Below are 24,560 nucleotides of genomic sequence, written 5' to 3'. Positions count from 1 at the left end.
TCATTTTATGAAGTTAACATGATCTTGAGATCTAAACATAACAAGGACACTACAAACAAAGAAAAAATTATAGGGCAACTTCTCTCAGAAATATAGTTGCAAAAATATTCAACAAAATACCAGGTAACTTATCTAGCTATAAACAGATTGAGTAAAACATCACGTTGAAATTATTATAGGAATGCAAGATTGCTTTAACATTTCAAAATCAAGTAATATATACTTCAGCACATTAAAAAAATAAAGGAGAAAACTGTGATCATTAAAAACAGATGCAGAAAAGCATTTGACAAAATTCAACACCAATTTATTATTTTAAAAATTTAGGTAAGTCTCATCAAAATCTCAGAAAGCTATTTTGTAGATAGTGACAAAGTGATTCTAAAACTTATATGGAAAGGCAAAGAACCCAAAATAGCCAACACAATGTTGGAAAAGAAGAACAAAGTTGAAGGACTCAGACTACCTGATTTCAAGAGTAACTATACAGCTACAGTACTCAAGACAGAATGTACTGTTGAAAGAAGAGACACAGAGACCAGTGGAATAGAACAGAGGCCAAAAACAGACCTACAGAAATATAGTCAACTGACTTTTGACAAAAGCACCATGGCAATTCAATTGTGATAGTCTTTTCAACAAATAGTGCTGGAACAATTGGATATCCACATGCAAAAAAAGTAAACCTAGATACAGACCTTGTACCTTATACAAAAATTAACTCAAAATCGATCAGAGATATAAATTTAAAATACAAAACCCTAAATTTCTAGAAGAAAACATAAGATTTTGGGTTTGGTGATGAATTTAGATACAACACCAAATTACAACTTATAAAAGAAAAAACTGGTAAGCTGGGTTCTATTAAAATTAAAAATTTTAGCATGGCAACTACAGTCAAGAATATTTTATTATTATTATTATTACTATTATTACTATTTTAATTTGAGAGAGAGCGAGCACGAGTGTGGGAGAGGGGCTAGAAGAAGAGCGAGACAGAATCTCAACAGGCTCCATGTTGAGTGCAGAGCCTGACACGGAGCTCAACCCCATGACCTGAGCAGAAATCCAAGAGATGGATGCTCAACCAACTTAGCCACCCAGGTGTCCCTCAATAATATTTTATAGTATATTTGAATGTTGCCAAAAAGTAAATCTTAAAACTTCTCATCACAAGGGAAAAAACTTTTCGCAACTTTGTATGGTGATAGACGGTAATTAGACTTATTGTGGTGACCACTTCACCATGTATACAAGTATCGAATGATTATGTTGAATACCTGAAACAAATACAATATGTCAATTTTAACTCAAAAAAGAAAATGGAAAACTTTTGCTCTGTAAAAGACACTGTTAAGAGAATAAGAAGGCAAGGCACCAGCAGGGAGAAAGTATTTGTAAATCACATATCAGATAAAGGACTTCTGTCCAAAATATAAAAGAATTCTTAAAATTCAACATTAGATAACAAACAACGACTTAAAAAATGAGCAGAAGATATGAACAAAAAACTCCCAATGATATACAGAGACGGTAAATAATCCTATAAAAAGATTCTCAAGATCGTCTGTCATTAGAGAAATAAAAAGTAAAATGAGGGGTGCGTGGCTGGCTCAGTGAAGCGTGCAACTCTTGAACACAGGGTTTAAGTTCGAGTCTCACGTTGCGTGTAGAGCCTACTCAAAATAACAAATATTTTTTTTAAAAAGAGTAAAATGAGATACTGGTACACACCTATTAGAACGACTGAAATCCAAAACACTTGACAACATCAATTGCTGATGAGGATGAAGACCAAAAGGAACTACCAGAAATGCAGGTGCTATAGCCACTTTGAAAGAAAGTTCGGCAGTTTCTTAGCAAGCTAAACATAATCTTACCATATGATCTGACGGTCACACTCATGGGTATTTACCCAGTGGATCAGAAAACTATGACCACACGAAAACATGCACACAAATGTTTACAACAACTTTATTCCTAATCACCAAGTCTAAGGTAATCATAATGCCCCTCAACAGGTGAATCAATAAATTGTGGTACATTTGCGGGCGCCTGGGTAGCTCAGTCAGTTAAGTGTCTGACTTCTGTTCAGGTCACACTCTCATGGTCTGTGAGTTCGAGCCCCGGATCAGGCTCTGTGCTAACAGCTCAGAGCCTGGAGCCTGCTTCAGATTCTGTGTCTCCCGCTCTCTCTCTCTGCCCCTCCCCACTAGCGCGCTCTCTCTCGCTCTCTCTCTCACTCAAAACTAAACATTAAAAAAAAATTTTTTTAAATAAGTAAATTGCGGTACATTCTTTACAACAGAATATTACTCAGTGATAAAATAAGAATTAGCTATCAAGACAAAAACATGGATGGATTTTATTTTTTTAATTTAATTTACTTTTTTAGTTTACATCCAAGTTAGTTAGCATACAGTGCAACAATGATTTCAGGAGTAGATTCCTTAATGCCCCTCATCCATTTAGCCCATCCCCCCTCCCACAACCCATCCAGTAACCCTCCATTTGTTCTACATATTTAAGATTCTCTTATGTTTTGTCCCCCTCCCTGTTTTTATGTGATTTTTGCTTCCCTTCTCTTATGTTCATCTGTTTTGTATTTTAAAGTCCTCAAATGAGTGAAGTCATAGATTTGTCTTTCTCTAATTTTGCTTAGAATACCCTCCAGTTTCATCTACGTAGTTGCAAATGGCAAGATTTCATTCTTTTTGATTCCTGAGTAATGCTCCATTGTATATATATAACACATTTTCTTTATCCATTCATCCATCGATGGACATTTGGGCTCTTCATACTTTGGCTATTGTTCATAGTGCTGCTATAAACATGGGGGTGCATGTGCCTCTTCAAAACAGCACACCTGTATCCCCTGGATACATACCTAGTAGTGCAACTGCTGGGTCATAAGGTAGTTCTATTTTTAATTTTTTGAGGAACCTCCAGACTGTTTTCCAGAGTGGCTGCACCAGTTTGCATTTCCACCAGCAGTGCAAAAGAGATCCTCTTTCTCCGCATCTTCACCAACATCTGTTGTTGCCTAAGTTGTTCATTTTAGCCATTCTGACAGGTGTGAGGTGGTATCTTATTGTGGTTTTAATTTGTATTTCCCTGATGAAGAGTGATGTTGAACATTTTTCATGTATCTGTTCACCATTTGGATGTCTTCTTTGGAGATGTGTTTATTCATGTCTTCTGCCCATTTCTTCACTGGATTATTTGTTGTTTGGTGTTGAGTTTGTTAAGTTCTTTATAGATTTTGGATACTAACCCTTTATCCGATACATTGTTTAAAAATATCTTCTCCCATTCTGTCGGTTACCTTTTAGTTTTGCAGATTGTTTCCTTCACTGTGCAAAAGCTTTTTATTTTGATGAGGTCCCAGTAGTTCATTTTTGCTTTTGTTTCCCTTGCCTCTGGAGACGTGTTGAGTGAGAAGTTGTTGCAGTCAAGGTCAAAGAGGTTTTTGCCTGCTTTCTCCTTGAGGATTTTGATGGCTTCCTGTCTTACATTGAGGTCTTTCATCCATTTTGAGTTTGTTTTTTGTGTATGGTATAAGAAAGTGGTCCAGATTCATTCTTCTGCATGTTGCTGTCCAGTTTTCCCATCACCACTTGCTGAAGAGACTGTCTTTATTCCACTGAATATTCTTTCCTGCTTTGTCAAAGATTAGTTGGGGGCGCCTGGGTGGCTCAGTTGGTTGAGCATCTGACTTTGGCTCAGGTCATGATCTCACAGTTCATGAGTTTGAGCCCCGCGTCAGGCTCTGTACTAACAGGTCGGAGCCTGGAGCCTGCTTCAGATTCTGTGTCTCCTTCTCTCTTCCCCTTCCCTACTCGTGCTCTGTCTCTCTTTGTCTCTCAAAAATGAATAAACGTTAAAAAAAATTTTTTTTTTAAAAGATTAGTTGGCCATACGTTTGTGGGTCCATTTCTGGGCTCTCTATTCTGTTCCACTGATCTGAGTGTCTGTTTTTGTACCAGAGAACATTTCTACAAAATAGTTGCCCAGAACTCAAACAGTCCAAGTCATTAAAACAAGCAAAGTCTATGAAACTGTTACAGCCAAGAGAAGACTAAGGAGACAGGACCACTAAATGTAATACGGCATCTTGAATGGATCCTAGGGGAAAAAAGGACATTAGGCAAAAACTAAATAATTCTGAATAAACTATGGACTTTAGTTAATAGTTTATTAACTAAATAATAGTTTATTAACTCAATGTTGGTTCATTAACTATAACAAATGTACCATACTAAATGTATACATAAGATGTTGATAATACGGGAATTGAGTGTGGGGGCATATGAGAAATCTCTGTACTCTCTACTCAATTTTTTGTAAATTTAAAATTGTTCTAAAAAAACGAAGTATATTGGGGTGCCTCGGTGGCTCAGTCGGTTAAGCATCTGACTTCGGCTCAGGTCAGTTCTCATGGTTTGTGAGTTCGAGTGCTCTGTGCTGAGAGCTTGGAGCCTGGAGCTGCTTCAGATTCTGTGTCTCCCTCTCTCTGCCCTTCCCTCACTCACACTCTGCATCTCTCTATCTCTCTCAAAAATGAATAAACGTTTAAAAAGTTAAAAAAAAACAAACAAACCCAAAGCGTATTAAGAAACTATCAGAGATTCTGCTTCTACTTTTGAAAGATAGCTTTTCTACATTAACAAGTAGAAAAGTGAATAAAATAGGACACTGGAAAAAAGAGGCAGTACAGGACTAATCCCTAAGAGAAAGAAAACAATTGAGGTAAGCCCTGCAGTTACGATGTTTATTCCTTGTGGAAACAATTCCTAGATCATGGCACAATGAGGACAAACACAAGCAGAACCTGGTTGTCTTACTGAGTTGAAAAAACATACAGGAGCTTTAGGAAGACGACTCAGCTGGAATTTATGGGGCACAGTACTATGGAAGTGGGAGTTATAAGAAAAAGAGCTCCAGAAATTAAAGGAATGATCCCCTTGAGCTTTTGTCTGAATATAATCTGAACATACTTAGGGTAAATCTCATGAAGTAGGCAAAGAATAAAAGCCAGGAAGTATACACCTGTTTACACAGGACTGGCAGACATTCAAGTTCCTTCCAGTCAGAACTGAATACTTGGAGCACGAAGCTTCCAAAAGGGTCGCATCTCAGTAAAAGAGCTATGCAACATTTAGAGCAAAGCCTACACTAAATCCACCCTAACAAAGTTTAAAAACAAGTCTCATAAACATAAAGTGGATCCACAATAACTAAATTACCTGCTAAAACAAACTTCAACAACTGTCTTTTTAAAGACAGACAACAAAATTCAAATAATAACATAACATCCAGAATCTAATAAAAAATTACTAGGTATGTAAAGAAGCAGCAAAATGTTAACTATAACCACAAGAAAAATCAGTCAATAGAAACAGACCCAGAAATGAAAGAGATGATGGAATTAGCAGACAAAGCATTTTTAAAAACTATCACAGCTGTGCTTAGGTGGCTCAGTTGGTTAAGCTTCTGACTCTGGGTTTTGACTTGGGTCACAATCTCATGGTTTTGCGAGCTTGAGCCCCGCATTGGGCTCCATGCTGATAAGGAGCCTGCTTGGGCTTCTGTCTCCCTCTCTCTCTGCCCCTCCCCAACTCACACTCAGTCTGTCTCAAAATAAATAAACTTAAAAAACATTAAAAAAAATAAAAAGCTATCATAGATATGTTCAAGGATTTTCTTAATAAGGAACATAATGAAGAAAAAATGGAAGATTCAAGAAAAAAAACAGAAATTTTAGAGATGAAATATGGGACATTTGAAATGAAGAAATTCATGCATGGGCTTAAAAGAAAATTAGATACTGAAAAAGAAAAGACTACTGTACCTGTGCACATAGCAATACAAATTATCCAAATAAAATTTAGGGAGAAAAGAAACTAAAAAAAAAAAAAAAAAAAAAAAGCTTGGGGCTCCTAGGTGGCTCAGTCTTAGGCTCAGGTCATAATCCCAGAGTACATGAGTTTGAGCCCCATGTCAGGCTCTGTGCTGATAGCCCAGAGCCTGGAGCCTGCTTTGGATTCTCTGTCTCTCTCTCTCTCTCTCTCTCTCTCTCTGCCCCTCCCCTTCTTGCACTCTGTCTTTTCTGTCTGTCTCTCTCAAAAATAAATAAAAATTTGGAAAAAAAAAAGCTTAAGTGAGCTATGGGACTAACATACATATTAATTGGAATTCCACATGTAAAGGAGAGAAAGAAGGGGATTGTAACAAAATTTGAAAAAAAAATGATCCTCGTAAATTTTCCAAATTTCACAAGAAACCACAAACCCATAGATCTAAGAAGCTCAATAAATCATAAGCAGGATAAATATAAATAAAAGCACAAGGTACATCATAATGAAATTGCTGAAAACTAATTCTAGAGAAAAAAGCTTTTAAAGCAGCCAGAGAAAAAAGGCACATGACACAGTAATAAGCAAAACTAGGCATAATCACAGGCTTTTTGTCAGAAACAATACAAGCCAGATAACAATAAAATTACATCCATAAGCACTGGAAGAAATTAAAAATTGCCAAGTTATAATTCTGTATCCAGCAAAAATATCTTTCAAAAATGAAGTCTAAATGAAGACCTTTTCTAGACAAAAGCTGATAAAAGTCACTGGCAACTGACCTGTATTAAAAGAAATTTAAATACAGTTCTTTAAACCTAACAAAAATTTTAAGAGATGGAAACGTGGACTTAAATAAAAGGTTAAAATTGCAAGAAATGGTAATATGTGGGTATATATGAAATACGTTTTCCTCATTTAAAAAATTACCAAAAAGATAATTGTTTTAAAAAATAATTACAATTTATGGTAGGGTTTAGAATACATATAAAAGTGAAATGTATAACAGGAATAGCACAAAGGACAGGTGGAAAAAATACATACATCTTTATATTAATTGAACATTAAAGGTGGGAAGTTAACAATGCATATGGTAAATAATAGAGCAACCACTAATAAACACACACTAATAAACACAAAGACAATATACACAAAACATGGCTAATGTGTCAACACTAAAAATAAACTGTAACTTTTTAAAAATTTTTTAATTCAATTAATACAACAGAAAGGAAAAGAGAAAAAAGAGAACAAAGAAAAAATGAAAATAAATAGTAAATAGTAGACTCAAATCCCAACATTACTATAAATGGCCTAAATTATCTAATTAAAAGGAGATTATGAGATCAGATAATGAAAGTAAGACACAACTATATGCTGTCTACAAGAAATAAATTTTAAACCACTTAAAATACAGACACAGAGAAGTTAAAAGTGAAAGGATGGGAAAAGATATGCCACATAAACACTAATCAGAAGAAATCTAGAGTGGAATGGTAACTAGAATTATTGTAGTGATCATTTTGTAATACATACAAATATTGAATCAGTATGTTATATACCTGAAACTAATATAATGTTATATGTCAATTATACTTCAATCAAAAAACAAGATAACTTCAAAATACATGCAACAATAACCAATAAAACTGAAGGGAGAAATAGGCAAATCATACTTAGAGACATTTTTCTCAGTAACTACCAGAACAAGTAGACAAAAAGTTAGTTTAGGATATGGAAGACTAAGACTTGAACAACACTACCAACCTATTTGACATCTATAGAAACCTTCACCCCAGTGCAGCAGAAGACACATTCTTTTCAAGTACATATGAAACATTCACTAAGATCCACATGCACTTGAAAAGCATACAAATCTCAATCACAGCACAAAACACAGTAGTGGCATATACTAAGTGATTAAATAATTCTTAATGAATGCTATTAGAATTATATCCTTCTATCTACTTACTTTACCTGATTATACCTAAAAGATATACAGGCATACCTAGGAGATATCTAGGGTTAGGTTACAGACCACCACAATAAAAGCAAATATTGTAATTAAGCAAGTCAAATGAATTTTTTGGTTTCCTAGTACATATGATAGTTGTATTTACATGATACTACAGTCTATTAAGTATATATTATGACAATAGTGTGTTCTTATTTTATATATAATATACATAAAATACATAATGCTATGATGTCTAAAAATGTGTACACCTTAATTTAAAAATACTTCAATGCTAAAAAATGCTAACTATCATCTGAATTTTCAGTGAGTTGTAATCTTTTTGCTGGTGGAGGATCTTGCCTTGATGTTGATGGCTGCTGATAGTGAATCCTTTCCAGAGGTTTTCAATTGACTTTGCCCAGATCCATCAGAGGAATCACTATCTAGGGCAACTACAGCCTTCTGTAATGTATTTCTTAGATAATAAGACTTGAAAGTTGAAATGACTCCTTGATCCATGAGTTGCACAATGGATGGATGTGTTAGCAAACATGAAAACATTTATCTGGTTGTACAACTCCATCAAAGCTCCTGGGTGACCAGGTACACGGTCAATGAGTAGTAATATTTTGAAAGAAAACTCTTCTTCTGAGCAGCTCTCAACAAGAGCATTAGTTTGGGGGTGCATGGATGGCTCAGTCCAGTTTAGCGTCCAACTTCGGCTCAGGTCATGATATCGCAGTTCATTGAATTTGAGCCCCACGTCGGGCTCTGTGCTGACAGCTCAGAGCCTGGAGCCTGCTTCCAAGTCTGTGTCTCCCTCTCTCTCTGCTCCTCCCCCACTCACACTCTGTCTCTCTCTAACATAAATTAAAATATTTTAAAAAGACAGAGAGAGAGAGAGAGAGAAAGAGAGAGAGAGAGAGAGAGAGAGAGAGAGAGAGAGAGAGAGAAAGCTTGTCCTTTGAAGTTTTGAAGCCAGGCATTGACTTCTCTCTAGCTAAGAAAGTCCTAGGTTGCATCTTCTTCTTTTTTTTTTTTTTTTTTAAGTTTCAAGTTTTTATTCATTATTATTATTTTAGAGAGACAGAGCAGGGGAGAGGGGTAAGGAGGAGGGAGAGAAAGATAGAATGAGAGAGGGAGAAACAGAAATCCTAAGGAGCCACACTCAGCGCAGAGCCTAACATGAGGCTCATTTCCACAACCCTGGGATCATGACCCAAGTGTCCAGAGTCAGATGCTTGGGGAGCCTGGGTGGCTCAGTCGGTTAAATGGCTGACTTCAGCTCAGGTCATGATCTCACAGCTCATGGGTTAGAGCCTCACATCGGGCTCTGTGCTGACAGTTTAGAGCCTGGAGCCTGCTTCGGATTCTGTGTCTCTCTCTGCCCCTCTCCCACTCATGATCTGTCTTCCTCTTTCAAAAATAAATAACCATTTAAAATATTTAATAAAAAATTTAAAAATTAAAAAAAAGAGTCAAATGCTCAACGGACTGAGCCACCCAGGCACCCCTTCAAGTTAGTTAACTAGAATTTAATTTAGTAATATTAGTTTCAGGAGAATTTAGTGATTCATCAGTTACATATAATACCCAGTGGTCATCCCAAGTGCCCTCCTTAATATCCATCATCCATTTAACCCTCCCCTTCAGTAATCCTCAGTTTGTTCTCTGTAGTTAAAAGTCTGTTTTCTGGTTTGCCTCTCTCTTCCCCTCTTCTATGTTCATCTGTTTCATTTCTTAAATTCCATGTATGAGTTAATTCATATAGTATTTGTCTTTTCTTGGCTTATTTCACTTAGTATAATACACTCTAGCTCCAAATGGCAAGATTTTATTCTTTATTCTCTTATGGCTGAGTAATATTCCAGCCTGTGTGTATACACACACACACACACACACACACACACACACACACACACACACAATCTCTTCTTTATCCATTCGTTAGGCAACAGACATTTGGGCTCTTTCCATAATTTGGCTACTGTTGATAATGCTGCTAAAACATCAGGGTGCACGTATCCCTTCAAATCAGTACTTTTGTATCCTCTGGGTAAATACCTAGTAGTGCGATTGCTGCATAATAGGGTAGTTCTATTTTTAATTTTTTGAGGAAACTCCATACTGTTTTCAGATAGTAGATGCACCAGTTTGCATTCCCACCAACAGTGTAAGAGGATTCCCCTTTCTCTGCATCCTCCCCAAAATCTGTTGTTTCCTATATTGTTAATTTCAGCCATTCCGACAGGTTTGAGGTGCTATCTCATTTTAGTTTTGATGTGTATTTCCCTGATCATGAGTGATGTTGAGCATCTTTTCATGTGTCTGTTAGCCATCTGAATATCTTCTTTAGAGAAATGTCTATTCATTCCTTCTTCCCATAGCTTAACTGGATTATTGGTTTTTGGATACTGAGTTTGATTAAGTTCTTTACAGATTTTAGATACTGACCCTTTATCAGTTATATCATTTACAAATATGATTGCATCTTTTTTCAATAGGCTATTTTGTCTACATTGAAAATCTGTGGTTTAGTATAGTCACCTTCATGAATGAGCTAGATCTCGATAATTTGCTGCAGCTTCTACATCAGCATTGGCTGCTTCAGCTTGTACTTTTCCGTTAGGGAGACAGCTTCTTTCCTTAAACTTCATGACCCAATCTCTGGTATCTTCAAAATTCTCTTCTACAGCTTTCTCACCTCTCTCACCCTTCACAGAGTTGAAAAGAGTTAGGGCCTTGCTCTGGATTAGGCTGTGGCTTAAGGGAATGTTGTGGCTGGTCTGATCTTTCATCCAAACCACTAAAACTTTCTCCATATGAGCTATAAGGCTGTTTCACTTTCTTATCATTTGTGTGTTCACTAGAGTAGCACTATTAATTTCCTTCAAGAACATTTCCTTGGCACTCCAGCTTGGCTAGGTGTTTGGCACAAGAAGTCTAGTTTTCAGCCTATTTTGGCTTTCAACATGCCTTCGTTACTAAGCTTAATTATTTCTAGCTTTTGATTTAAAGTGAGAGATGTGCAACTCTTCCCTTCACTTGAATACTTAGAAGCCCTTGTAGGATTATTAATTGGCCTAATTTCAATACTTTTGTGTCTCAGGGAAAAGGGAGGCTCAAGGAGAGGGAGAAAGATGAAGGAATGGTTGACTGGTATAGAAGAACAAACACAATATATATCGATTAAGTTCACCATGTTATATTGGTGCAGTTCATGCCAACTCAGCACAATAAAAATAACATCAAAGATCACTGATCACAGATCACCACAACAAATATAATAGTGAAAAAAATTTTGAAATATTGCAAAAATTACCAAAATGTGACCCAGAGACATGAAGTGAACAAATGCAGTTGGCAAGTGGCACTGACAGACTTGTTTGATGCAGAAATGTTCAATCTGTAAAAAATATATTATCTGCCAAGTGCAATAAAGCCAAGTGCATTAGAAGGAGGAATGCCTGCATAAACAGATAGCATGTCATGACTTACATGTGTGGTGGTCACGAGAATGCATCTCATTGATCTTTGACTGTGTAGTCAATACTACCCAAAGCAATCTACATATTCAATGTGATCCCTATCAAAGTAACACCAGCATTCTTCACAGAGCTAGAACAAATAATCCTAAAATTTGTATGGAACCAGAAAAGACCCGAATAGCCAAAGCAATCTTGAAAAAGAAAACCAAAGCAGGAGGCATCACAATCCCAGACTTCAAACTATACTACAAAGCTGTAATCATCAAGACAGTATGATACTGGCACAAGAACAGACACTCAGATCAGTGGAACAGAATAGAGAACCCAGAAATGGACCCACAAATGTATGGCCAACTAATCTTTGACAAAGCAGGAATGAATATCCAATGGAATAAAGACAGTCTCTTCAGCAAGTGGTGATGGGAAAACTGGACAGCGACATGTAGAAGAATGAACCTGGACCACTTTCTTACACCATACACAAAAATAAACTCAAAATGGATGAAAGACCTCAATGTAAGACAGGAAGCCATCAAAATCCTCAAGGAGAAAGCAGGCAAAAACCTCTTTGATCTTGGCCGCAGCAACTTCTTACTCAACACATCTCCAGAGGCAAGGGAAACAAAAGCAAAAATGATCTACTGGGACCTCATCAAAATAAAAAGCTTTTGCACAGTGAAGGAAACAATCAGCAAAACTAAAAGGTAACCGACAGAATGGGAGAAGATATTTACAAATGACATATCAGATAAAGGGTTAGTATCCAAAATCTATAAAGAACTTATCAAACTCAACACCAAAAAACAAATAATCCAGTGAAGAAATGGGCAAAAGACATGAATAGACACTTCTCCAAGGAAGACATCCAGATGGCCAACCAACACATGAAAAAATGCTCAACATCACTCATCATCAGGGAAATACAAATCAAAACCACAATGAGACACCACCTTACACCTGTCAGAATGGCTAGCATTAACAACTCAGGCAACAACAGATGTTGGCGAGGATGCAGAGAAAGACGATCTCTTTTGCATTGTTGGTGGGAATGCAAGCTGGTGCAGCCACTCTGGAAAACAGTATGGAGGTTCCTCAAAAAACTAAAAATAGAACTACTCTACGACCCAGCAATTGCACTACTAGGCATTTATCCATGGGATACAGGTATGCTGTTTTGAAGGGACACATGCACCCCCATGTTTATAGCAGCACTATCAACAATAGCCAAAGTATGAAGAGCCAAAATGTCCATCGGTGGATGAATGGATAAAGAAAATGTGGTATATATATACAATGGAGTATTACTCAGCAATCAAAAAGAATGAAATCTTGCCATTTGCAACTACATGGATGGAACTGGAGGGTATTATGCTAAGTGAAATTAGTCAGTCAGAGAAAGACAAAAATGATATGACTTCACTCATATGAGGACTTTAAGAGACAAAACACATGAACATAACGGACGGGAAACAAAAATAATATAAAAACAGGGAGGGGGACAAAACATAAGAGACTCATAAATATGGAGAACAAACTGAGGGTTACGGGAGAGGTTATGAAAGGGGGGATGGGCTAAATGGGTAAGGGGCATTAAGGAATCTCCTCCTGAAATCACTGTTTCACTATATGCTAACTAATTTGGATGTAAATTTTAAAAAATAAAAAATGAAATTTTAAAAAAGATGAAAAAAAACTAAATGGGGAAAAAAAAAAAAGAATGGTGATCTTTGACTGTGTAAGTAACCTATGGCTCCAGTAGAGTACTCTATTCTGTAGTACATGGGTGCCAAGGCCACTTTGTCACAGGCTGTTCCCTGCAAATGACTGAGCACATCAGGGACACAAAACAGGCCTATTTCAGAGAGACAGGGCCTTTTCTGATGGGTGATGATGGCCTGGGAACTTTCTAACAGTCTGCCGACTTTCCCTAGAACTGCACCACAGCCTAAGCCATTCCTACCCATGCTTCCATCCTTCCCCTTCTCCTTCCCTCAGGTTCAGATCAACACAACAGTTTAACAGCTCCTCCAGTCACCTCTGGATTCCTTCCCACATTCTCTCATGTGCATTTACCTAATAAATTTCTTGCAAGTCTAACCTCAATCCTCATGTCTGCTTCTCAGAAGACTTGAACTAACACAGCATGCCATTTCCATTTAAGTAAGATTAAATGCATCTGAGACTTACACAATTGGCCTGACTTTAGGATAGAAACTTAGAAAACATTCCTACTTAATTAGGATACAAGCCTCCGTTTCAAAACTAATGCTGTAGATGGCACGGTGTATTAAAAATCCTTGCCAGATTTTTCACTTTCCAAAAAACATGCCGAAAACCATTTTCTCCTTTTGATTAAATTTAATCTCAACTGACAAGGCTGCTTCTGGCTCTGTCAAGATGCCCTAAATTCCCCCTTGCTCTTGCTTTAGTACACTGCTTGCTATTCAATACTTCCTGATGTTAGCTGAACTAGATTCACTACTCCAGGCATAATAGTGGCCTGGATTACTCAGAGAAGCTCTAAAGAAGGACTTTTTTTGACTACAACTTTTTTTTTTTTTTTTTTTTTTAAGTAATCTTGCTCCAAGAACACTTTCTAAACTTTTAACTCTACCAAACTAGATAAAGGTTAAGCCCAGGGTAGTGAATCCAAACATTCTGGAGTTGTCACTATTACCTAGTGCACTTCTTTGCAAACATTTTAGAAAACATAAACTATAAAAAAGCCTTCTCTTGAGACATCCATTTTAACATCCACTGACTACAGCTTCCATAGGATTAGGCTTTCCTAAATTAAAAAATGATTTGTAGGGGCGCCTGGGTGGCGCAGTCGGTTAAGCGTCCGACTTCAGCCAGGTCACCATCTCGCGGTCCGTGAGTTCGAGCCCCGCGTCAGGCTCTGGGCTGATGGCTCGGAGCCTGGAGCCTGTTTCCGATTCTGTGTCTCCCTCTCTCTCTGCCCCTCCCCCATTCATGCTCTGTCTCTCTCTGTCCCAAAAATAAAAATTAAAAAAAAAAACGTTGAAAAAAAAAAAAAAGAAAAAAAAATGATTTGTAAAGTATAATGGATGCCCTATTATCCAACAAAATTAGGACTAATAATTGTTTGGTTAATCAAAAAATTAAGAGGATTTTAAAAATTACTTGTATATATCATAATCATTTTGTTGTAACTTAAATATGGAAAAAGTATAGCATAGGAAATACAGACAATGATACTCTAATAACTGTGTATAGGGACAGTGGTAACTACACTCATCATGGTGAGCATTGCATAATGTATAAGTTGTTGAGTCACTATGTTATGCACTTGAAATTAATATAATATTACATGTCAACTACAATAAAAAAAATCTTTTTACTGAGTGTTAAAACAACTCCAGAAATTCCAAATTATATCGGTAGAAGTAAGCTAAAAAACTTCTATATTCTTCAAGGAGAGAATACCACCAACCACTTGATAATGACTCTGACTTCTTGCAGGAAATTAGCAGTCTGAAAAAAACTCTTTACCCCTAACACTGAACAATCCTTCCTCCTCTGAAACTCTCCAAACTGTCTGCTTGCTCGCTTACAGCCAACCAATCACTGACAAAAGTACCTGAAGACCAGTTAGAACATCTCTCCCACTTCCAAAAACCACATTTTAATAAAACACCTGCCAATTACTTAAAAAAATACATATGAATTCATTCACAAATCTTTCACTGTAAGGTCATTCCCTCTTTTCTTTAATGTGAGTTCACTGGCTAGAACCTTTTATTTCTTGCAAAAACTATACGTACACACACCCATAATTTCTAATTCAAACTTCTTTAAGGTGAAGATGATGAGCACTTTGGTGGCTCAGTCGGTTAAGTGTCCGACTCTTGATTTTGGCTCAGGTCATAATCTGTGGGCTCATGAGTTTGAGCCCCATGTCAGGCTCTGTGCTGTTAGTGTAGATAGCCCCTCTCTGCCCCTTCCCCTCTCTCAAAATTAGTAAATGAACTTCAAAAAAAAAAAAAAAAAAAGTGAAGAATAAAATCTAAAACTTCTGTGAAGCAACTCAAGTATAGAATCATTTTAGATTTTCCTAACTTCCCCTCAAATTTTATATTGCTCACCTATATTAAATTCAACAGCAACTTTTAAAGCATCTCTCCTTTCCTGGATCTTTCCATTCACTTTAGTTTTCACTGGAACAATAACTCTTTTCATCTTCATGTATCATTGGTTTATTTTGTTAAGTTATGCCATGAAAATAATTAAGTTCAAATGGCATTAAGTAGATTTGGGAACAACCCAAGTGACTCCTGGAAGACACAAACTCAGTGATAGGAACAGAAAAGTAGAAGCATACTAGAGAATAGCCTCTTACACCTGACAGTCCGCCCACTGTGCTACTAGCACGTTCTATAAAGAATATCTGAAGAGCAGTTTTAGTCAAGTGTGGTTAAGGAGCTTACTGCAGGTGGTTTGTTTTCTTTCAGGCACCCAGAGCCTTTCGCTTTGGTTCCCTACTGCAACCTCCCTCAAAAGCCTGTGGCACCAAGGAATTTTATCTCTTTTCCCTCTACTGTTTGCACATCAAACGCCCCAAGTGGACAAGGTTGACCATTTATCACTAACAAAGTAATTAATATTAAGATGTTAGTGACTCATTTTATTGCATGGTAATTTGGAATTTTATTATAATTATTTCATTAAAGGCTCCTGGCAATCTGAACAAGACAGGGGATGGCAAACTTTTTCTGTAAAGGGACCGGTAAAAAATATCAGATATAAGTATCAGGCATTACAGGTTACTGTTGCATATGGTTCTTTGTCTTTGGTTGTTTTATATAAAAAGAGAGCAGTGACCAGATCTGAGCCATGGTTTGCCAACCTCCACTATAAGATAAGGTACAATAGGCAACAATGTGTCCCCCTTCCAGGTACCTAATACACATTTGTAGCAACTAACATTTACTGAAAGCTTAGTGTGCCAGCTATTGGGCTAAGTGTTTTGTGTATATCACCTGATTCAATCATCACAGCCATTCTATGCTATAATGACTGTTATTATTCTTTTCACAGATAAAGAAATTGAGACTTGAAGACATTAAGTAACTTCCCAACCATTCTGTAAATGGGGGAGTCAGAATCTAAACACTGAAAGACTGACTTCTGAATAACTAAAATACACACTTCTGAAAAAGCTTTCATGTGAACATATAACTAATACATACCTATGGCACAAACTAGAACACTGACCCGATTCAGTGCTAATTTGCTAAATATTCAGGAAAAAAATTTTTAAAGGGAGAATTGAACACTTTAAATCAATGAATGAAAGTCTAATGGTATAATATCAGGCACTGAGAAGAAAGGTATTTTGGAAATGGTATCAGATCTAGAGTGTCAAAGCTAAAATCAGGACCCACTGCCAAACTTTTTCAATAAAGCAGCACAAGGAAATCTTAATTATGGAACACAGAAGTGCAACAAACAGACTATCTTAAAAATGTAACAGGTTTGGGGTGCCTGGCTGGCTCAGTCAGTAGAAGGTGCAACTCTTTTTTTTTTTTTTTTTTTTTTTATGTTTATTTATATTTGAGAGAGACAGAGCGTGAACAGGTGAGGGGCAGAAGGAGAGAGAGAGACAGAGACAGAAACAGAATCTGAAGCAGGCTCCAGGCTCTGAACTGCCGGCACAGAGCCTGACATGGGGCTTGAACCCACGAACCATGAGATCATGACCTGAGCGAAGTCAGGGGCTTAACCAACTGAGTCACCCAGGTGCCCAGAGGGTGCAACTCTTGATCTTAGGATTGTAAATTTGAGTCCCACGATGGGTATAGAGATTATTTAAAAATAAAATCTTAAAAAAAAATTGTAACATTCAACTTTTCTCAGAAAATGCTACAATAATAAATAATGCCATAACATAGGAGATCGGCAATAGATTGGATCAGGAACAAACTTAGGGGTAGGCTGAAGATGACAGAAGGAAATACAAGAAGACAGAAATGTACAATTCATCTAGTAATTGAGAGCAATTTGGGCAGGGAAGTAATGTTACAGAGGTCTACAAAAGAGGATAAAGTGTAGTAGTGTCCCAGGAAGCAATATTCAGGAAAGGAGTAACATAACAAACAGGATCAATGAACTCTAATGGGTACTCCTTTTATTATATATAACCTCCCTCCTCTCAAAAAGAACTCTCTTCAGTTCTCCTTTGAGTAGAAGTATTGGAAATAACAAGGACAAATGTGTGTGAAGAGTGAAGAGGATGCTTCAAAGGGCAAAAGACCTATGTAGATGGAGAAGAATACGGTAAATGTGACTTTTCCTGGAGGCCTATTGCTGTTCCACCATTCCTTGGGTTGGGGGGAAATGCAAGTGATCCAAACCATGTTTCTCTGCTTGTCCCACATAAGTAAAGTGCATACAAGCTGTTGCTACCATCTCCACAAAAGCTTGTATCAAAGGCCTATTGCCTGGATGAGATAAGCAAATACCCATACAGTACTTTAAAGTAATTTAATCCTCATAATCACCTTGTGAGATGAGTACTTTAAGAAACTCCATGTTTGATGAGGATGGTGAAGCACAGAATGGTTAAATGCCCAAATTCACATAGGTAAAGGATAGTAGAGCTAGAATTCAAACCCACAAAGAAAGGTTCTACACACAGTTCACACACTCTTAAACACTCTGTTATAAAATGACTTCTTTGGCTTAATTGTGCCACCCCAAGCAAGTGAATGGCATAAGACTGTCTTGAAGCATTGCTATGAAGAGCTCCCGGCACTAAGCTGGGGATCAAAATAAAGACTGGACAGAGCAACTAGCAACTTGGAGAGATAATCTTGGAAGAACCAGATATCAGGGATGTTTTTGAGGGAGGACCTTGACCACGAGGGAAAGACAGGGACTCAAGAAAAGAAGAAACTACCTCATTACCACATCAATTTGGACATATTAAACTAGCAAACTAAACTGTTATAAAGACCTAATGAGAATGTAATTCTGATAATAAATCCTGGTATTTGTGAGTACTTGCCTGATATTTTAATATATCAGTACATATAAATTAAAAATTAAAACGGCCATATCACAAATGGATTTTTAGTCACACCACTAAGATAAATGCTGACATTGATTAGCTAGAACAAGAAGTTATTCAGAAAGTTCTGATGTTGGGCTTTAGACTACATGATATGAATATGTGTCTTCTGAACTACTGACATAATATTCCTTAAACTGAATGATACAATTATTATGTACTAAACAGAGAGTTGTTCAAGTTTGGACTAGAATGGCAATCTTGAGATTGAGAATTTGCCACTGTAACTCACATAAGTGTGCTAACAACAAAGTAGGAAAACTAAAGCCAGATCTTCTTAGAACATATGCTCAGGAAGTTGCCTTTCTAGGGAGTATATATTTTTATTGCTTGGTGAACAAAATAAACCAGAAATGTGAGCAAGAACTCTCCTGGAATACAAACCTAATATTCTGGATCCAGTTCCTAAAACATAGTTCACTGTCAAGCAGCACACAGAGACCAAATATAAACACTGTTTGAGGATATATTGCAAATGATCACAAGGTCTTGCTTTCCCTGTATGAGAGCAATAACCTTAGGGCTCTATAAATAAAACTTTGGTAGAATGTCCATGTGGTTTCAAGAAAAACCTGAACACATCGGGGCGCCTGGGTGGCTCAGTCGGTTGAGCGACTGACTTCGGCTCAGGTCATGATCTCAAGGTTTGTGAGTTCGAGCCCCACGTCGGGCTCTGTGCTGACAGCCTGGAGCCTGGAGCCTGCTTCGGATTCTGTGTCTCCCTCTCTCTCTCTCTGCCCTTCCCCCACGCATGCTCTGTCTTTCTCTGTCTAGAAATAAACATTAAAAAAAAATTAAAAAAAAAAAAGAAAAACCTAAACACATAATTAATCTTTAAAATAAAATTGCATTGCTTCCCTTCACCAAAAAGAAAGACACAAACACACACATGTACACACACACACACACACACACACACAATTTGGGAAATATATATACATGATATGGAAAATATTAATAAGTCTGTATTGGGGCACCTGGGTGGCTCAGTTGATGAAGCATCTGACTCTTGGTTTTGGGCCAGGTCATGATCTTACGGTTTGTGAGTCCGAGGCTTGTGTTGGGCTCTATGCTGATAGCATGGAGCCTGCTTGGGATTCCTTCCCTCTCTCTCTCTCTCTCTCTCTCTCTCTCTTCCCCCTATTTGTCCCCCACTCACGTTTGCTTTCTCTCTCTCAAAATAAACATTTAAAAGTATATATAATTCTGCATTATACTCTGCATTTTACTATGTATAATGCAGATTTCATAAAAATTTGAAAAAATGTGCATATGTAGTTCTTATAATTACAAAATACATGTTCCCAAGAGAAAAGTTCAAATTTTGAATGGTAAACAGTCTGATAAAAACTGGTAATCCTAGAGTTTAGCAATGTACTCCTGTCAATTAACTGGCAAAGCCAATATGATTTTTAAGAGCACAAACATCACTACTGGCGGCATGGCGGATTCTTATAATCTGAACCCATTGCTAATTTCATCAAGAATGTGAACCCTTGAACCTAGAAGACTGCTTCTTGCCACTACTAATAGTCTGGTTCTTTCTCTTCAGGAGAACCAGAATAACTTATCAACATTCTATTTGAAACACAAAGAGAGGGAGAAAAAAGAGACCGGTTCCTCAGTTTTCTGGTTCTGTTTCTAGTCCCTTTGAGGTCCATCTGTACTTCTTTCCCTTGAATTCCAAAAGAAAATCTGTATTTCTTATTAAAATTTGTTATTCTTTTCAGCAGATTTTAGTTACTTGCAAAAAAGAGTAGGCTTTAATTTGAAATCCAAAAGCCTAGAATGTCTAAGCAACCCAATTGTAAAGCACAATAATGGTTTTTAAAAAGTACATTGAAATATTAAACCTCCTAATCAACACTATTCATAAGAATATCTATTCTAAATCAAAGACTTCGAGCCAAAATGCATCCAGAGAAAATACATGTCATTCATGTAGAAGTAATCATTCTCAATACTATAATGCCTGTGAAATTAAAAACTGCATTTAATTACATTTTCTGTGACAGTGGCTTTCAAACCTATTTTAGGCAACAGAGTATTTTTTCCTAATGACATCTTAGGTTCATGTCCAACGCAAAGCAGACATCTGTTCTGGCTGAAGCACGCACACATATCTGGGTGGGGCGATGCATGCCTGTGTGAGCCTCAGGCAGAATACCCTGCCTAATGTCCAACTTCCTCCCCTGTCAAAGGCCCCCTGCGGCATCACCATGAAACCCCTTTTACTTTTGTGAATAAGAGCTTGAAAACCACTGTGCTAGAGACAGGCACCCTTTTAATCTTTACTTTCACAACCAACACACCAAATCAATCACATGCCTATTTACCTGTGAGCTTTAAAATTTTTTCCATCAACATAAATATCAATATCTGGGCAACAATGTTTCACGTATAGTTTCAATAAATCTTCTCCTAATTCAGATGCAGGATCCAAGTCATAATTATCTTTAAAAGAGAAAAACAAAACTAAAAAATAGTTTATTATAAATATACAGAAATTTTGTGTTTTAATATTAACCTAATGTTTCTCCCCATAATTATCTTGATTAGCTACTAAGAGAGAACAACAGTAACTGAAATACTGAACTGGTAAATTCAAAATAAAACAATTTAAAAATCATCTATATCTTATTTTGAAATATAAACTTCAACTTATATTTAAATACAAACATATCTTTTAATGTAGGTACATATTTAAATGTACATAATATTATACAAAACTATACACCAAAATTGAAGCCACTTTATGAACTCTTAAGATGCTAGAAAATTTTCCAATTTTGATATCCTTTTTCACTACCTATTTCCTTCCTACTCTTGTTCATGAATTTTTGGTGAGAATGACATTTAAACCAACAGATTCTCAACTGGAAGCAATGGGATTTGTTCAGCACTTAAGAAAATAAGTATTTTAAAAAGTATCTCTACTTCAAAAGATTCATCATTCAGAAAGTGAGGAGTGAAATGTAAAACATGTTTACATTTTAAGAAATTACTACACTATATATCATAGCTATATCAATCCAGAAACTTTAGTCAGTACATCTGCTGAGGATCTGTCATTGGGGACAGATTCCCACTAACCAAATTACAAATTTATAAATTTATATACTTATAAGCCAGAACGTCATTATTGGTCCTATACCAAAAGACAGCCAGAATCCAACCACAACTCAGTATCTCCATAGCTACCACTGCAGTCCAAGCCACCATCACCTCGCACCTAGATTTCTGCAATAACTTCCCAACACATCTCCCACTCTTGACTCCCACAGTCTATTTTTGACAAAGCATTTAGAGGCATGTTTTAAAATGCAATTCAAATCCTGATCCATCCCAGTTCAAAACCTTATGGCTCTGTCCTTTTTTTTTTTTTTTTTTTTTTACAGTAAAAGCCAAAGTCTTACAATGGCTTACCAGGCCCCACAACATCTGGCTCCTCACTATGCAGGTGGTTGGGGACTAGTCCGAGCTCTCTCATCCTGGAGGGCAACAGCTGCCCAATGCAGGCTGACGGGGTGCATACTGTGCACCTGACTCTTATCTGCATAACAGTATAACCCTTAGTGTCAGAATTGAATTGTTGGATACCCAGTTGATACTGGATAATTGGTTGGTGTGGAGAAAAAAACACCCACATTTTGGTGTCAGAAGTGGTGCCAAGAAAAAAAAACCACAATCACTGAAACCCAAAACTCAATGTTCCTCAAGCTGAAGTCATCGTTCCACTCTATCCTAATCTTCCTCTGCTTATACTCCATAAGCCTGCCAAATAGTACCACCCAAACTCTCTAAAATGGCTTATAAGGAGGGGCGCCTGGGTGGCTCAGTCAGTTAAGCGTCTGACTTCAGCTCAGGTCATGATCTCACAGTCCGTGAGTTCGAGCCCTATATCAGACTCTGTGCTGACAGCTCAGATCCTGCAGCCTGCTTGGGATTCTGTGTCTCCCTCTCTCTCTCTGCACCTCTCCTGCTCACACTCTGTCTGTCTCTCTTTCTCTCAAAAATAAATAAACATTAAAAAAATGGTTTATAAGGAAAGTGACTACTAGTCTTGATTTGCCTGGGACAATCCCAGTTAATGCCTGTTGCCCCAGAGTAATTATAAACTGCAATAATAACTTTGCACTCTTTCAAAAGTATCCAAATTTGGACAATAAGAAATAAGGTCATCCTTTATATAAGGTTTTCAGTGATCTGGCTTCTGCTTGTATCTCCAGGTTCATCTCTTACTGTGACCATTCTTGTCCCCTCTTCCATCCCGGTCCTACAACAAACTATTACCAGTCTTCAAAATTTGCTCTGTGCCTGGGGTCGTTCTGCCTCTAATAGGCAGGTCATGTTTTTTCCTTTGCCTGTAGTACTTCTCCCCTAAACTCTTTAGCCTGGCTAACTCCTGTTTTTTTCCACTGAGATTCAACTCAGATATCACTCCTTTCTATCTCTCCGTCTTCATCTCTAACTCTATATGCAGAGGAGGATGGGCAGATCTGCCAGAAACCTATGAAAGTCTCCTAATTTTGGTGTTCCTCTCTTGTGGTGCAATGCCACTGCATGTACAAGGTAACATCAGGTCACATAACCTTGTGGGGCCTGGGGGTTGGGAACTGGCACTAAGACACTATGTAAGTAATAAACAGTCAATTTTGTGATCCAGAGATTTCAAGGTTCCTGTTAGAATATCTATTACTATATCAGTATCATTTATACTTTTATCTATCTGTACCTATTCCTGTGCCCTTAACATCCTCCTTCTGCCAATTCACAATAGTTCACAAACTATAACCCTTCTGACACTCACCTCCACAAACTAAAGTTATTTTTCAAGGACAAACACCATATTTACTATACTATTTATGTATTTCTTAACATGTGTAAAACTGTATCATTTTTATTAGATTCCTATCTTTTTAAAACATAGCACAACAAAATTTTCAGTAATTTTTTTGTCATGATAAAATATAATGGTGATTTTTATGCTGCATATTGTTTTTAAGTAGTGCCTGTATTGTGTTATAACAGAACTGACTCTATAGTCTGCTAAAGCTTTCATTGGTATAGATAAGAATAAGGATGGTGACGTGGAGGTTTAAGAGGAGAATTGTGAATTATATGTGTATTTATTCAGATTAATACCATCTCCAATTGTTTGGGAAAACTAGGAGTTTCACTTACCCATAAAAAATTTACTTTCAGTTACTTTTATTACATCTACTTTCATTCTACCTTTATTTCATCTCCTATAAAAAAGAGATCAGTAGAATTGATTTTTGAAATATGTTTTCTCCAACTGTATCAGAATATAATTACTTTCACAGCTATACAATTTTTATAAAAATCCACCAAAAAATAGCTCACCAGTAGAAATTAAATTATGTACTCCAACATCAACATCCTCTGGAACTTCATGCTTCTGAAGAGAACAATCAGATGACTCTACAGATGATCTTCCATCGTTGTCAGTGCAGATTCCAAAGCTGAAGTCACATTTCTTTTGTGGCACTCCCCTCACCACTATCTTTTTCCTAACAATTTCTTCTTCATAGTTTCTTATGTTTCTGTCTGATGAATATACAACCCTAAAAGAATATGTAAAGTATTACTAAAAATGTTAGTGATTCTTAAAAGCTAGTTTACCAAGCACTGCCTTCATATAAAACGACGACATAATTTTATAACTATTTTTATCTGGGCTAACTGGAAAAAAGATCAATCTCAAAGAGCAGAAAGTTTTAAAAGTAGTCTATAAAATATTTTAATGTTCAGAATATATAATACCATCAAATTAGACGACCCAGATGAAATGGACAATTCCTAGAAAGGCACACACTACCAAACCTGACTTAAGAAGAAATAGAATAACTGAATGGTCTGTTCAGGTATAGGTCTTATACCAACTAGAGAGACTGAGTTAGTAATCAAAAACTTCCCACAAAGAGAAATCCAGAACTAGATGGCTCCACAGGTGAACTTAACCAAATGCTTAAAGAATTAACACCAATCCTTCACAAACTTTTCCAAAAAACGTAACTCAGAACACACTCTAACTCATTCTGAGGCCATTATTACCTGATACAAAAGCAGACAAAGACATCATAAGAAAACCACAGACTAATATTCCTTATCAATATAGATGAAAAAATTCCTTAGCAAAGTAATAG

General features: G+C 36.8%; 1 protein-coding gene across 5 annotated transcripts in view; it reads right to left on the bottom strand.

Annotated features, from left to right (window-relative positions):
- The window catches only part of BTBD8 (BTB domain containing 8), a 116,955-nt gene that overhangs the window by 68,557 nt on the left and 23,838 nt on the right, over positions 1-24,560 (bottom strand). For 3 of the 5 annotated variants that reach the window (XM_042952806.1, XM_042952805.1, XM_042952803.1), the window contains exons 3-4: positions 23,758-23,978; positions 20,727-20,865 (exon numbers count right to left, since the gene is read on the bottom strand). In XM_042952806.1, coding sequence (XP_042808740.1) covers positions 20,727-20,865; positions 23,758-23,978 — 360 coding nt within the window. Of the gene's footprint in view, positions 1-20,726; positions 20,866-23,757; positions 23,979-24,560 lie in introns of those variants that run through there. The other 2 variants (XM_042952804.1, XM_042952807.1) reach the window with 2 other exon arrangements.

This window comes from Panthera leo, chromosome C1 (genome assembly GCF_018350215.1).
Source record: "Panthera leo isolate Ple1 chromosome C1, P.leo_Ple1_pat1.1, whole genome shotgun sequence".
NCBI lineage: Eukaryota > Metazoa > Chordata > Mammalia > Carnivora > Felidae > Panthera > Panthera leo.
This window is presented reverse-complemented; position numbering and strand designations above follow the sequence as displayed.